Source organism: Phalacrocorax carbo, chromosome 10 (assembly GCF_963921805.1).
Source record: "Phalacrocorax carbo chromosome 10, bPhaCar2.1, whole genome shotgun sequence".
Taxonomy (NCBI): Eukaryota; Metazoa; Chordata; class Aves; order Suliformes; family Phalacrocoracidae; genus Phalacrocorax; species Phalacrocorax carbo.
Window position 1 is genome coordinate 22968228 of NC_087522.1, and position 13208 is coordinate 22981435.

Consider the following 13208-nt stretch of genomic DNA (forward strand, 5'->3'; position numbering starts at 1 on the left):
ATCGCTGGATACCGGGGAGAAGAGATCAGCGCCCGCCTCTCCACGTCCCCTCCTCAGGAAGCTGCAGAGAGCGATGAGGTTGCCCTCGGGCTCCTTTTCTCCAAACCAGACAAACGCAGAGTCCCCAGCCGCTCCTCACAGGACGGTCCTTCCAGCCCTTTCACCACCTTTGTTGCCCTCCTCCGGCCACATTCAAGGACCTTCACAGCCTTCTCAAGTTGTGGGGCCCAGAACCGCTCACAGTGCTCCAGGTGAGGCCACACCAATGCTGAACACAGCAGGATAACCACGTCTTTTGACCAGCTGGTGATGCTGTGCTTGATGCCCCCAGGATGCGGTTTGCCCTCTTGGCTGCCAGGGCACAACGCTGGCTCATACTGCGCCTGACGTTGACCAGCACCCCCAGACCCCTTTCTGCAGGGCTGCTCTCCAGCTGCTCCTTTCCCAATTTATACTTGTGCCTGGTGTACAGGACTGTGTATCAGGTTTACATGGCAAGGTTTTGGCAGCAGGGTGGGGTGCTGCTGGGGTGGCCTCTGTGGCTTCTAGTCACATTTCAAGGCTCATATGCAGGATTTTATCTGTACTTTCCAAATGAGCAGATAAAGGTATCCACAGTGCTCTTGGCTGAGTCATGTCACTCTGAAGCTTTAAATAGTATCATCAGAGCCTGGTAAAAGGAGCAGGATACAGTGCTTCTGTAATGACATGCCAACCAAGGACAAAAGTGTTCTGTGCAGATCCCTATTTTAAAATACAGGGGAGTGGGAGTGTCAGTGTCTGTGAAACGCCTGCCTTGTTCCTGTAAGAGACCTCTCTGGGTATATCTGTACTGCTTTTATATCTGTACTGCTGAAAAGTTGTGGCTTAGACTGTGGTTTGTCCAGGGTAGATTCTCATGAGGGTTTTTTGTGGATTATGGACAGGTTCTGGCTCTCAGCTCTTCTTCATTTTCCATTTATCCTTTCAGAATGAAACTCTCAGAGTTGGTCTTCTTGTAGTCAGCCTGGACTGATTTTCTCATGACTGATTTATTTCTTTTTCCAGTCAGAGTGAACCTCTCAAGAGGTGGTTCTTACAGCTCCAAACAGGTCAGATGTAATTTCTTTACAGAGTACCACTAGTGCTTCCAGCTTCAGCCATTCACACATCAGTGGGGAGCTGGATATCTCCCACGTGGTTTTGTGCTTGCCTTTTCTTCTAGGATGCCCCCAAATGGATAGAAACTTTTAAATGACTGTGGTCATTTGCAAAATATCTCATTTTAGATATTGTCTGGGGCATGGTTTTGCTCAGTCAGACCTAACTCAGGATTCAACAAGCTTAAAGGAGACTTTTTACACCTTTCACATGTGAAACCAAAACAGGGGTTCAGCAAGGAGCAGCAGTAGGCTGCAGTAAATAAGACTGGAAGGTCTTAGGAGAGGTGAGGAAGGCCTGCGAAGCTCTTGGAGGCTAAAGCTAAGCCTGGAGGGATGTTTAGGTTGGTTGCATCCTTTGCCTTTGCAATCTTTGTTTGCAAGTACATAATGATAAGCCTTTAGCAAAACATTGAGGAACAGTTCTCTGGGGCATGGTTTTCCCACTGTTGCTTGCTAAGTGGTCCTACCAGCTTGCACTTCTTTATAAGTCTATTTTATTACACTATTCAGAGCTCTTGAATTGTTTAGCTCTGGTTATTAGGCTGTGGAAGAACAAAGCAAAACAGGTAATACAGTTTTGTGTTTGTACTAGATTATTCATCTTATTTCTTCCCATAGAATTCTAAAAGCCAGAAGTACCATCAGATGATCTTTAGACTTGTTAGATGTCAGACCTGTTACATGCCATGCAGTTACTTAGGTGTTATTGATTATTTGCTGTATCCAGCTGTATCTCTGTTCTTGCACTCCCTCCAGCTCTTTATTGTCCCTTTATCCAATGCAAACCCCAGGACCCTTCCCACTATTGGTGTCCACTGAGATGAACTTTGCCTTGTTGTTCTTATATTCTTACATATAGATGACTACCCAGTTTCTATATACAGAATCCAGTTGTCTTCATTTGCCAGTAGAGACTTCTGCTGAGTTGTTTGTCCTCTGGTAGCTGGTGAGTTAGCGTTTTCCACACTGCAGTCTTCCCTTTCCTAAGGCGTGAATTGTAACATACATTTGTCATTCCTTTAATCACAGCTTCGCAGTTCAGTGCATTAGAATTAACTGTGGTTAATGAGGCCAGTTGATCAAGCAGGTCAGATCGCTCTGTATGATCGCCCTGTCCTCAGTACTATTCAGCACTCCATCAGTCTTTGTTCTACTGCAAATCTGGCCGGTCAGGTTGTCACGTTTATTTCCAAATCACTCAGGAAAATGTTGAATAGGGTTTGGAAATGGTAAAATCTTAAAAATTCCTCAGAAGAAAACCTTTTTCAGTGACATTTCTCACTGAGGACTAATTCTGAAATCAGCTAGCTAACAAATCCTTAACCTTAGTAATATATAGGTTTTTTCAATCTTTGCATAACAAAATCTTACCACCTTTGCACAATAGACTATAACTAAGAAGCCTGCAATTCAGGATAGAACAAAATCAGTTTCTTCTTATTAAAACCCCCACTATTTTATACCGAATGGCTTCCAAAAGGTAGCTCAGGGCTTACCAAAACTGCTCATCACCTTACAGGGAACCTCTGGCTGATGTTAACCCCAGAAGGATTTCTTTTCCATGCAGTCACCTTGCATCACCATTTTGCTATCCCATGCACCTTACTGGGGGAATGACCTGTAGCTGTTTTGACATCCATTTACAGCTTTATTGCGCTCTAGTCACTGAAAGTCAGCTCCAGCACCCTGGTTTGCAAGATAAATGCATCCATAGGAACAGCACGCTTCAGTTTTGGTGGTACACTGGTATCACCTCTAACACATACCTAAGATAACGAAATTAAAGAAGATTTTCTGTGCATAATACAAATATAAGCTTAATAGAAATGAACTTAAAAAAAAAAAAAAAAGAAATGCACAAATATATCTGCCTTTATTAGGATCAGCTCCCAACAGCTTTCCTGTCCTTTTTTCCTGTCCTTTTTTCCTGTCCTTTTATTTCCCAGCTATACAGTTCTTAAGCTCTTTACCAAACCATACGGCTAAGTATTCTGTTCATATGCAAGTGTGGTAGGTTCCTTATTTCTGCCTTCACGGAAAGGGTTTCAGACACCATTTTTACTCCAAATCTCCCTGGATATTTTTATACTCTCTCTCTCTCACACACACACACACGGAATTTGACTGGGTGGAATCATCTGCTGTCCAGACAGTAAATGGTACTAGTTAATGACTGACCTGAGGCTAACTAATTACACGTCACCAGTCTTTTTCAGGGAAAACACTCCCTTGTGTGGTGGAGTGTAGTTTTCAGTGTATAATTGCTTTGCATGCTGAAACTTGTATTTAATATAAACATGCATACTTTAACAAATGCTGTACAAAACGTATGAAACATAAACGAAAAGAATGCGTGTAACTTGAAACTAACTCTTGACTTAAAATAGGTATTGTTATTAACTACTTCAAGGATGATGGAGCATTTGGTGTGTGTGACTACCAGCCCACATTTTGAGGAACAGCAAGAGAACCAAGAGTGGTAATATATGATAAATGATTTTTCATTAATCAGATGTAGTTCCCACTACTGCGATGGCAGCTTACTCTGCTGGCAGCTTACCTCATCCCTCTCGCTACTTTTGAAAATTGGCACGATATTTACTTTCTTTCAATTTTCTGCAGTTCTGCAGCATCCAAAGAATTAAAATAGCTGAAGCATGGACAGTCAAGAATCCTCCTAGACTACATTTTTGGAACAAATTGGTAATAATGATCACTGTTCTGTCTTAATGTGTGTTGTATGGCTATGTGTTGTGAAGCAGTTCATAATATTTGTCCATGAAACCTGTAAAGTTTCTTTTTTCCCGACATAATACACAAGTGTTTTATTAGCATTCCTACTTTAGATGCACCATTAGTAATTATTTTGCTAGCCCTATGAAGTAACATGTATAGACCTTTGATAGGATTTTGCTTTCTCCTCATATACATTTCCTTTCTATTTGCATAAGTACATATGTATATATATGCTTCCTATCGTCGCCTTTGGAAACCAGGTTTTTTCTATATTCTGTAAGTTATTTCTATATTCTACAAGTTTTGATTGATGTTGAAAGTTTTGTATTTCCTGTTTTCCCATGTACTGGGCATTGCTGTTTCACATCTAGCTGCTGCCTTCTTATCGCCTCTAAAAGAGTTCGGGCTTTCAGCCAAAAAATTGTGAAATTGGGATAGCACAGCTGCAAGCGGGAACAGATAATTATGCCTCCAGAGACATCTTTTAGCCCACCCTGACCTCTACCACTCCTTTTTAGCACGAAGCTGCAATGTTGAACCTCCAAAGCCATAGGGATTTCTCTTCGTCAATCACACAATTTTTTTTTATCAATAGGTAATCTGACCTTATAATTGTCTTGGACTTGTGGAAATACAGAGAATAATTAATTTTCCTTTCACATCATATCTGTGCTCTGTGATCTAATTGAGTAGGTTTTAGTCATTGCATCACATAGGGTCAAAATATCAAAACCATGTGATAGTTGCATGCAATAGCTGTTTAGACAGGTTTCCACATGCTTTAGTAACATATGGCTCCCTTACATTTATTGTAATGGGTAGTTTGCCACTACAAATTCGCCTTTCTTTAATCTGTGTTTTCTTCACCTGACCCAAGACTCATGCTCGTCTTTGATGTCTGCGAGTTTTAACCCAGTATCATGTTGCAATGGTGAGTTCATTTAGCGTGTAATAGGATGTACTTACATAGTTGCCTATCTCGATCCTCTGGAGAATGTTTCTTTCCTTACGCATTTCTGAAACACTTCCTTAAGAGGTTTTGCAATTGTTTCTTTAAAGTCTTTCCATGCGGAGCTGTTAAACATAGTTTAATCTTTGTGATCAGCCCGTTCGTGAGTAAGTGGCCACACTAGATTCCATGCACAGGTTTGTATTTTATTCAGTGGGAGCATATGGAATGAAAGCTGGACTCTTTTGCCTGCCAGCCCCAAATTCTCCCGCAGCCGGCTCGCCAGACAACTGTGAAGCCCTTTGGAACTCCCTGATAAATTGCTTTGTTTTGTTGGCTGCCGTGTGGAGTCACGCACATAGCATCACTGGGCAGCTGGCGTGAGGTATGCGTGATAGCTCAGCCTCAGATGGCACAAAAAGCAGGTTTGCGGGGTGTCTGTGTGACTCCCAACAGGGCCTGTGTTCATTAAGCACTGCTTACATGACCTACCAGGTGTCCTGAAAAGGCTGTCACTCCATCCTGACAGTGACAACACACCACATATAGGGCAAGATATGCTGCCATACACACCCCTGCACATTGCACAATGGGTCACAAAGCTTGAAGTCAACGCGGCAATGGGAACATGACTTCTGCACATGCGGAGAGATACTGGATGCAAGAGCTCCTGCAACAGCCGGGTCTTCCCCATGCGAGAAAGAGGCACTGCGCATTTCAGCACTGCAAGATTAGCTGGAGTGAGTGTATCGCTCAACCCTGTGCTTCCTCTTCCTCTTCAACCTGCAAGTGGGGTGGGAAATTCCCACAGTGCCTGCAGCCTTTCCTTGGTTGGCTATGCCTTCCCTGAGGATCTCCTTTTCCCATAGCTTATGTTTTCTCACCAGGGCTCTCACACTGAAGGCTGCCACCTGCCCCGGGTTGTGGAGGAGAAGGGACCTGCATCTTTTAAGGCAGAATCTCTTGGCTGTTTCTGTCCCTCTCAGTTAATTAGGAGGGAGAGACTTCATTCTCTTGCATTACTGCATCAGATGCGGGCTCTGGTCTCGCAGTGCACTGTCCTATCCTCTTCTGTAATGTAGAAAATGAGAGAAAATTAGGAATTTCATCATACCAAAACCTGAGCTATTGCCATGTTGAGATAAGCAGTCTCCTGATGTCTGCTGAAGCACCCTGGCAGTGCCACTCTTGGCTGAAAAGGCAATGTGCTCAGAGAGGTGCCGTGCTTGCCTTTACACTGAGGAAGTAAGAGGGATTCTGCTTAGTAATGGGGAAGGCTTTGAGGAACTGTCAGAATCAGTTGCAAACCTGTCACCTTCACTTGGGTCCCCTGATCCTGCCTGGGACTCTCAAATAACAGTCCTCACGGGAAACCAAATTTCTGTCTCTCTAGTCAGCAAATGTACTCTGGTGACCAACAGTTTTATGTATGTACTAGAGTCTTGTAATGTAAAGAAAACAAAAGAACAAGAATCTGTTCATGCAATGAACACTGGAAATTTGAAGTTGACAATAGCATATGATGTCCCATATGTTAGACAAGAAAAGGAAACTCAAAGGCATGCCCCACCAGCACTTGCTGATTTTATTAAGGTACCAAGATACCTTTAACTTACTACAGCTGAAAAGATTTAGAAGCCAGTTACTTCGTGATAAGTTGCTTTAGCAATCACAGAATCACAGAATGGCAGGGGTTGGAAGGGACCTCTGGAGATCATCTTCTCCAGCCCCCCTGCTGGAGCAGGCACCCCCAGAGCAGGGGCACAGGGCCGCGTCCAGGCGGGGGGTGAATGTCTCCAGGGAAGGGACCCCACAGCCTCTCTGGGCAGCCTGTGCCCCTGCTCTGGCACCCGCACAGGGAAGGGGTTTGTCCTCATGTTCGGGTGGAACTTCCCGTGTTCCAGCTTGTGCCCGTTGCCCCTTGTCCCGTCATTGGGCACTACTGAAGAGAGCCTAGTCTCAACATCCTGACTCCCACCCTTTAGATATTTATAGGTATTTATGACATCCCCCCTCAGTCTTCTCTTCTCCAGGCTGAACAAATCCAGGTCTCTCAGCCTTTCCTCATATGGGAGATGCTCCAGTCCCCTGATCATCTCTGTAGCTCTCCGCTGGACTTGCTCCAGCAGTTCCACGTCCTTCTTAAACTGGGGGGCCCAAAACTGGACACAGTACTCCAATCCCAATGTCTTCTAGTGTTCGATGGGACACTACGGTGACACTGGTAAGAACTAGGATCCTATACAGGACATGTCTTACAAAAAGAAATTTAAGAACTTTCATTCTTAAAAAAAAGAACTTCAAGAACTAATTTGATAACTTTATATATAAAGTTCAGTAATAAAAAGGCATTGCACTTATGTATATACACAGGTCTTCTATAAATCAGATCTATCAGAAGGGAGGTTATGTTCTATGTAAGAATAACCAGACCAAATAACCTTGCAAATCTGAGCTACTGTCAGTATTTGTCGAGGACATAAAGTACTTCTTGGACTCTTTCTGAAATACTTTCCAAATTTAAGTTTTCTCTGAGTTTGGGTAAAGTTCTTTGGGACATGGTTTAGGAGGCATGGTGGTGTTGGGTTGACAGTTTGACTTGATGATCTTAGAGGTGCTTTCCAACCTTAATGATTCTAAGCTAGTATATATGTAACAACAAATATCTATGCCCCATATCTGTCATGGGAAGGAGCATACAGAACTCTCCTGAAAGCAATATAATACTTCTGGTGGACAGAAACACTCCTTTTTCTGTTGATTTAATTTTATTGTCAAAATTTTCTTAAGCCATTTCACTTTTTCTGTCCTAACGTGTTCATATTTGAATTATGGATAAATATATACATACCTTTCTCATGATGACCAAAAAATGTATGTTATTAAAATAAAGGGCTTATGGGTTACCAGCAGCAATGATGTGGATCAGGCAAAATTGCACAGCCATTGACATATTAAACCCTGATTCTTGTGAATGATATTTGGCATTGCTGCCATGGAGATTGCTATGATCTCTTGATTTCTGGCATGACCTTGAACATTTCTGCTTTTATTCAGATCGGCTACCATGTATTATTACTTGTAATATGCCTTAAGCATCATACTGCTATGAGTCACATTAGCTGCATCTTCCTGTATCCCTGGGGAGTAGAAGATAGCTGTTTCTAGTAAAGATACTAATCAGGAGTAAACCAGAAGGGCTTCCAGGGAAGCTGGACTGTCCCTTTTTCCTTCAGAAAGGTGGTCTGGGAAATCTGAGGGGAAGATGTGCTTAAGCAAGAAGGGCTGATGACATTGCTAGGGAATGATATGAAAAAGCCTGTGATATAGGGATGAGACATTAAAGAAGAGCCTGTAGGCTGAAGAGGAGCTGGAAAGGATGGGAAAGAAGCTGAAGAGGGTGACCATCAAGAACAACTGAGAAAAGTCAAAAGAAAACAGTCAGTCTAGCTTATCTTTTATTTGTCCTTAGCTGTCACTTTAATAAGTCTTTGAATAATTAGCTCTGATCAAATCCATGCCTTTGAGCATTAATGTTAAAATTGGCCTTGCTCAGTCATTGGTTGTAGTTTTAGATCATCTTGACTGTAGTCTTAGGCACTGTCAGACTAGTCAGGTAAAAGAAAAATTTATTACAGAGAAAAGCTTCAAATGACAACCAGTTCAAGGCAGGACAACTTTGGGTGATCTGCATCTTACCAGTAGCTCACCAGCTGACAGACAGACCCTACAACTGCCAGAAGCGTGAGTATCTCAGGGTGACCTGGCATAGTTTTTCTGCTCCTTGAGCTGCACTAATGTATCATTTGACCTCTGGGGCTCTGCCCCACAAGTCGGAAGTGCATTACCTTCGGATATTTGTAGCAGTCCTTTCTGCTCTGTCCTTCCCTCTGCCATTCCCCATTTGTCTCAAACAGGTCCCAGATGCCTACGAAGCAGCTGCTGAACTTCCTCAGATTGTGGCCTGGCCTTTCACAGAAAACCCATCTTCATATTTCTCACTTAATACAGCCTGGCATGAGCTACCACTGCACAGCCTGTGCTTTATGAACAGCAGCTCCAAGCCGTCTCGTTCATGATCACAGGGGTCTTAAGTGATCCCCAAACTGGAATACGGCAGGAAGTTTGTATTTGCGCTGGTACTTGCAGCACTACATTTTGCATTCTCTGCCACTCTGGTTACCGCAAAACCTCTTCTTTGTTATTTGAATGAACCCATGAGAGGATTTTTCTTTTATAGGCTAATAAAGCTTTTGCTCAAGGGTGTTTTGCAGCTTCATATTTCGACAGGGTGATTCATGTCTTAACAACAGAACCAAGTTCCTCAATGCCAGGTTCCTCAGCATCAGTAACTTTGGAAGCAAGTGATTAAAGAGGATATACTGATTACTCAGGGTGGGATTCACCTCACCTACCTTCAGCCGTTCAGAAGTTAGGTGTCAAGTATGACCTGGACATTTAAGCTTCTCCAGAAGAATTCAGTATAGAGAGGCTTTGTCACTACCTGTGGTTGCCAGACTTGCTTTCTCCTCCAGTTAGTACACAGGGAACACAGGCAACCAGCTTTGACCAGAAATCTAACTTTCAGGTCACTTAAGTTAGGTGAGGTCAAGCCTATCTTAAGGGCATGCTTTGTGAAAAGGCCATGTTTGACCTAAAATGAATAGTGCTTCATAGTGAAAAGCAATTTGAACTTTGACCTAATTTAGGAAATTCAATACCAGTGCCAGCTTTGAGTCAAAGAAGAGGCAGCTTTGGCTGCCTCTGACTTGACCTTAAAGGACAGGTATTTCATATCGGGAAGGCTTGAGTCAGGAAAGAAAAGTTAGTTATTAGGCAACAAGAAACTCTTAGTCACCTTCCTAAGGGATGCTGGAGGCTGCTTCCCCTGCCTCATTTCCTTCGGTCCTAAAACCAAAGGTGCAATATCACACACGTAAATGAAAACCGTCTCTCATGAAAAACCCATTAGCTTCTATACGTTGCAGAAACAAGACTGGGAGCCGATAACCTTTGTGGGGCACAATTACAAAGAAATTGTAGCTAACATTCTCATTCCTCTGTTTTGGTACCTCACCTCTTCTGGGCATGTTGATCAAGAGTACAGATAGGCTGTAGCAGAAGAAACAGAATATGTGTGTGCTTTTGTGTGTACAGTTACTTTTCTCTAGACTGTTTCTGGTCATCATTTTTACAGAAAAAAAAGGCAGATTCTAAACTTTTTTTTTCAGAAGTGGAAGTGCTCATACCTTGGCCATCGGTAAGCAACATTGGCCAAAGTGTGGGAGACCCTTGTGACTATCCTTTGCCTATTGCTGTAGTTAATCTAATTCTGGTTTCAGTTAAGCAGCTCCTGTTCCATCAAAAAGTTTCAATACAATGAAGGTGAGAAAGGAAGCTCACAGCAAACTTCTCCCTGGCATGATGTGATAAAATAAATCTGCTTATTTAATTAAAAAAAAAAAGTAGGCATAAGATTAAACCTAAGAAATTAAACTTTTGCAAGGATGAAATACTGCAGGTAAGATGATCAAACTGCCTTGTTCTCCTTGTAACACCAGCTTTTCATATTGATTCTTCTGTGCCTATAAGAAAAGTATGTAATGAGACTGCTAGAAGTGATTTGATTTGTGTCTAGTTTCTGCCAGTCAAGGTCCTTGTACCACACTCATTGCCACCATCAGAGCGGCTGTGATTTCATACTCATGCAGGACTCTAGTAGGAAGCATCATGCTTTGTCATCCTATTAATCTCAAGTCCTTTCATAAGCTCTACATTTAATCATTTGGGAGGACTTTCAATACAAACATATGTGTGCCTAATAATGCTTGCATAATGGATTAGAGTATTTAATCACTGAGCTTCCTAGAGGTGTACCTAACACATGCAGATCCTCATTAGATTAAAAAAAAATAAATCATAAAATGTACAGGATCAGTCCTTTAAATTCCAGTAATCTGCTAGTAATGCCAAAGTACTGATGATTTGAATAAAGTTGCTCAGAAATCTGAACGTTTTTTGCAACACAAAATGACAGTTTTGAACTGGGGTAAAAAAAAAAAAGAAGAATTAAAATCTCCTAAAACATGAAATTATTTTCGTTTGTTGAAAAGTTTCATGATTTTAAATCTCATTTAAATTTGTTAAGATGCATACTATATTAAATGTAAAGCCCAGAAATAAGTAAAACATTTCAAATGAAAAAGCAGTACATTGTGGTTTTGTGGGAGCACAGAAATGTTGCTTATCACATTTCTCCCTTCTTTCATTTCTGTTGAAGGAGAACACTAAAATAAAAACGAATATGTACACACAAATCATGACAAAACAACACTGTTCAGGGAAAAATATTCCTTCAGAAGAATCCTTAATACCTTCAATCATAAACGTCTCCCTTCTAATGCTCATCCCCATCTGTTTTTTTATTATGGAGACAATGGCGTGTGGAACTCAGGGTCTGCACAGAGACAAAATGCAGACGTGTCCGTTAGGCTATGTAAGGTCGCTTCCCATAGACCACCTCTCGCAGGTCATCAACCAGACTGTCATTGTTATTACATTTCCATGAGCCCCCGGGTGGCAACAATCCGGTCTCTCAGCAGGGTCTGCTGGGTCGCAAACCCGGCAGATACGAACGCTCATACCTTACAACAGATGTGCTCTTTGGACAAGTAACGTGGGTGGGAAATTTTTCTGTTTCAGAAATCACGGAGGGGTGGAGCTCTGACTCAATGTAATAAAACACCCGTTCAGCAACTTCTGACACTCTTCAAGGCTGTAAATTTGCTTCAGGAGGCACTGGCAGCTGTGGAGCCTAATAGTCAGGTGCTATTTGCAGCACCTGCTTTTAATGCAGCAACGATCTTGATGGCATCAACCCCTGCTTTCCCTCAGGTAAGTGGAAAACAGAACAAACCTGGCCGGAGTCTCTGAGTATTCGATTCAGATTGGCCCCAGACTATAAACAGGTCAAGTCCACTGTCACCTGTAGGGCTTATATCTCCAAGAAAACGAGACTGTCCTTCCTTGGCTATTTGCAGCTATGAGGATCTGGAGTCGGTATCTTCCCATACAGCACAGAAACAGCTGCCATTTTCCACCACAAACAATGAGGAGGTGTGAATTGCCAATTCCACGTTGCGATTCCACGCTGGGGAGTTGAAATAAGTAGAAAAATTGGTCTTTATTATCTTTTACATGTTTTGTTCTCTCTTCCTCAACAGCATTCAAGCAGCAAATCAAGCCTCTTGGAAAATGAAGAAAGAAAAGGGATGAGGCACTATGCAGCCCTGAGCAATGTCGATGCCAAGGTACCAACTTCAGCAAAATAAAAATAGGTGGGACTAAACCAATGGTTTTTTGAGAAGGGTGGGATTTTTTTTTTTTTGGCCAAATTTGGTTATTAAAGATTCACATTCTTATTTAGATATAGAAACATTTTGTGAAAGCAAATTATTTTAGGTGAAACATCTGCCTTCCACTGGGGTGTTTTTTTTTTTTATTCCATTCCTTTATCTATTTACACAAAGTGTGTTATTTTAATGGTTTTATTCCTTAGAGAAATTCCTTAGGGAATATGTTCTCAGTGTACTGTTAAAATGGGACTGGCTCTGGCTGTCTTTTAATACTATCTATCTCTATGACTTTAATGAAGTTTTAGCCCAGCATGAATGGAGAACATTGCCAGCGTTAGAAAGTGAGAGCACGGTTGTTGGCAGCCCTTTGGGTTTTGGTCATTACTGCCAGTTTCCAGAACAAATAGCTGCTTTGATCACTGTGCAACTCATCACAACAAAAGAAGCAGTCTAGGAACCTGTGCAAGGGCTGTGACAGAGATATATTCGCACCAAACATGTACCAGCTGCGTCAGCAGTGATTTTTGTCTCTGCTTGCAGCTTGCAGCTGACTACACTTTGTGCCAAGCTGCCTCAAGACAAAACTGGGGCCTCCAAACAAAAAGCTAACTTCCTTCTGATGATACCTTAAATGGCATGTGATTCCAGTGCCCGTAGCTCATAGGAAACCTACGTGTTTAATTTCTTGTTTGTGCAACCTGACATCCAAATCAATAGAAAACTACAAACGTCGTTTTGCTTATGTATGTCACAACCTTATCAAAGCGATCTCTTGTTAGTAGCACTCTGGCAGATCCTACAGATGGAAATTAGTGAACGAAAAGGGTGGTAAACTCTCAGTGGGTGTGAAATTTGGTGTAAATGGTAAAGTAGCATAACCAAAACTGATGTGGCATTTAGGTGTTCATAGTTTGTTCTTTGTGTGAGTGCTAAAGCTTAGCAAGGAAATGTACTAAAGCAGGAGAAGCAGCTATCGAGGAGTGCAGTGACCCAATCTCCATAGCGTTTATCTAATTATTTACTGTA

The 13208-nt window shown here is 42.1% G+C and overlaps 1 protein-coding gene across 1 annotated transcript in view; it reads left to right on the forward strand.

Annotated features, from left to right (window-relative positions):
- Nucleotides 1-5273: 5273 nt before the first annotated feature.
- The window catches only part of LOC104046960 (cytosolic phospholipase A2 epsilon-like), a 44302-nt gene continuing 36367 nt past the window's right edge, over nt 5274-13208 (forward strand). The window contains exons 1-2 of the mRNA XM_064462339.1: nt 5274-5657; nt 11944-12137. Coding sequence (XP_064318409.1) covers nt 5456-5657; nt 11944-12137 — 396 coding nt within the window. The 5' untranslated portion in view covers nt 5274-5455. The remainder of the gene's footprint in view (nt 5658-11943; nt 12138-13208) is intronic.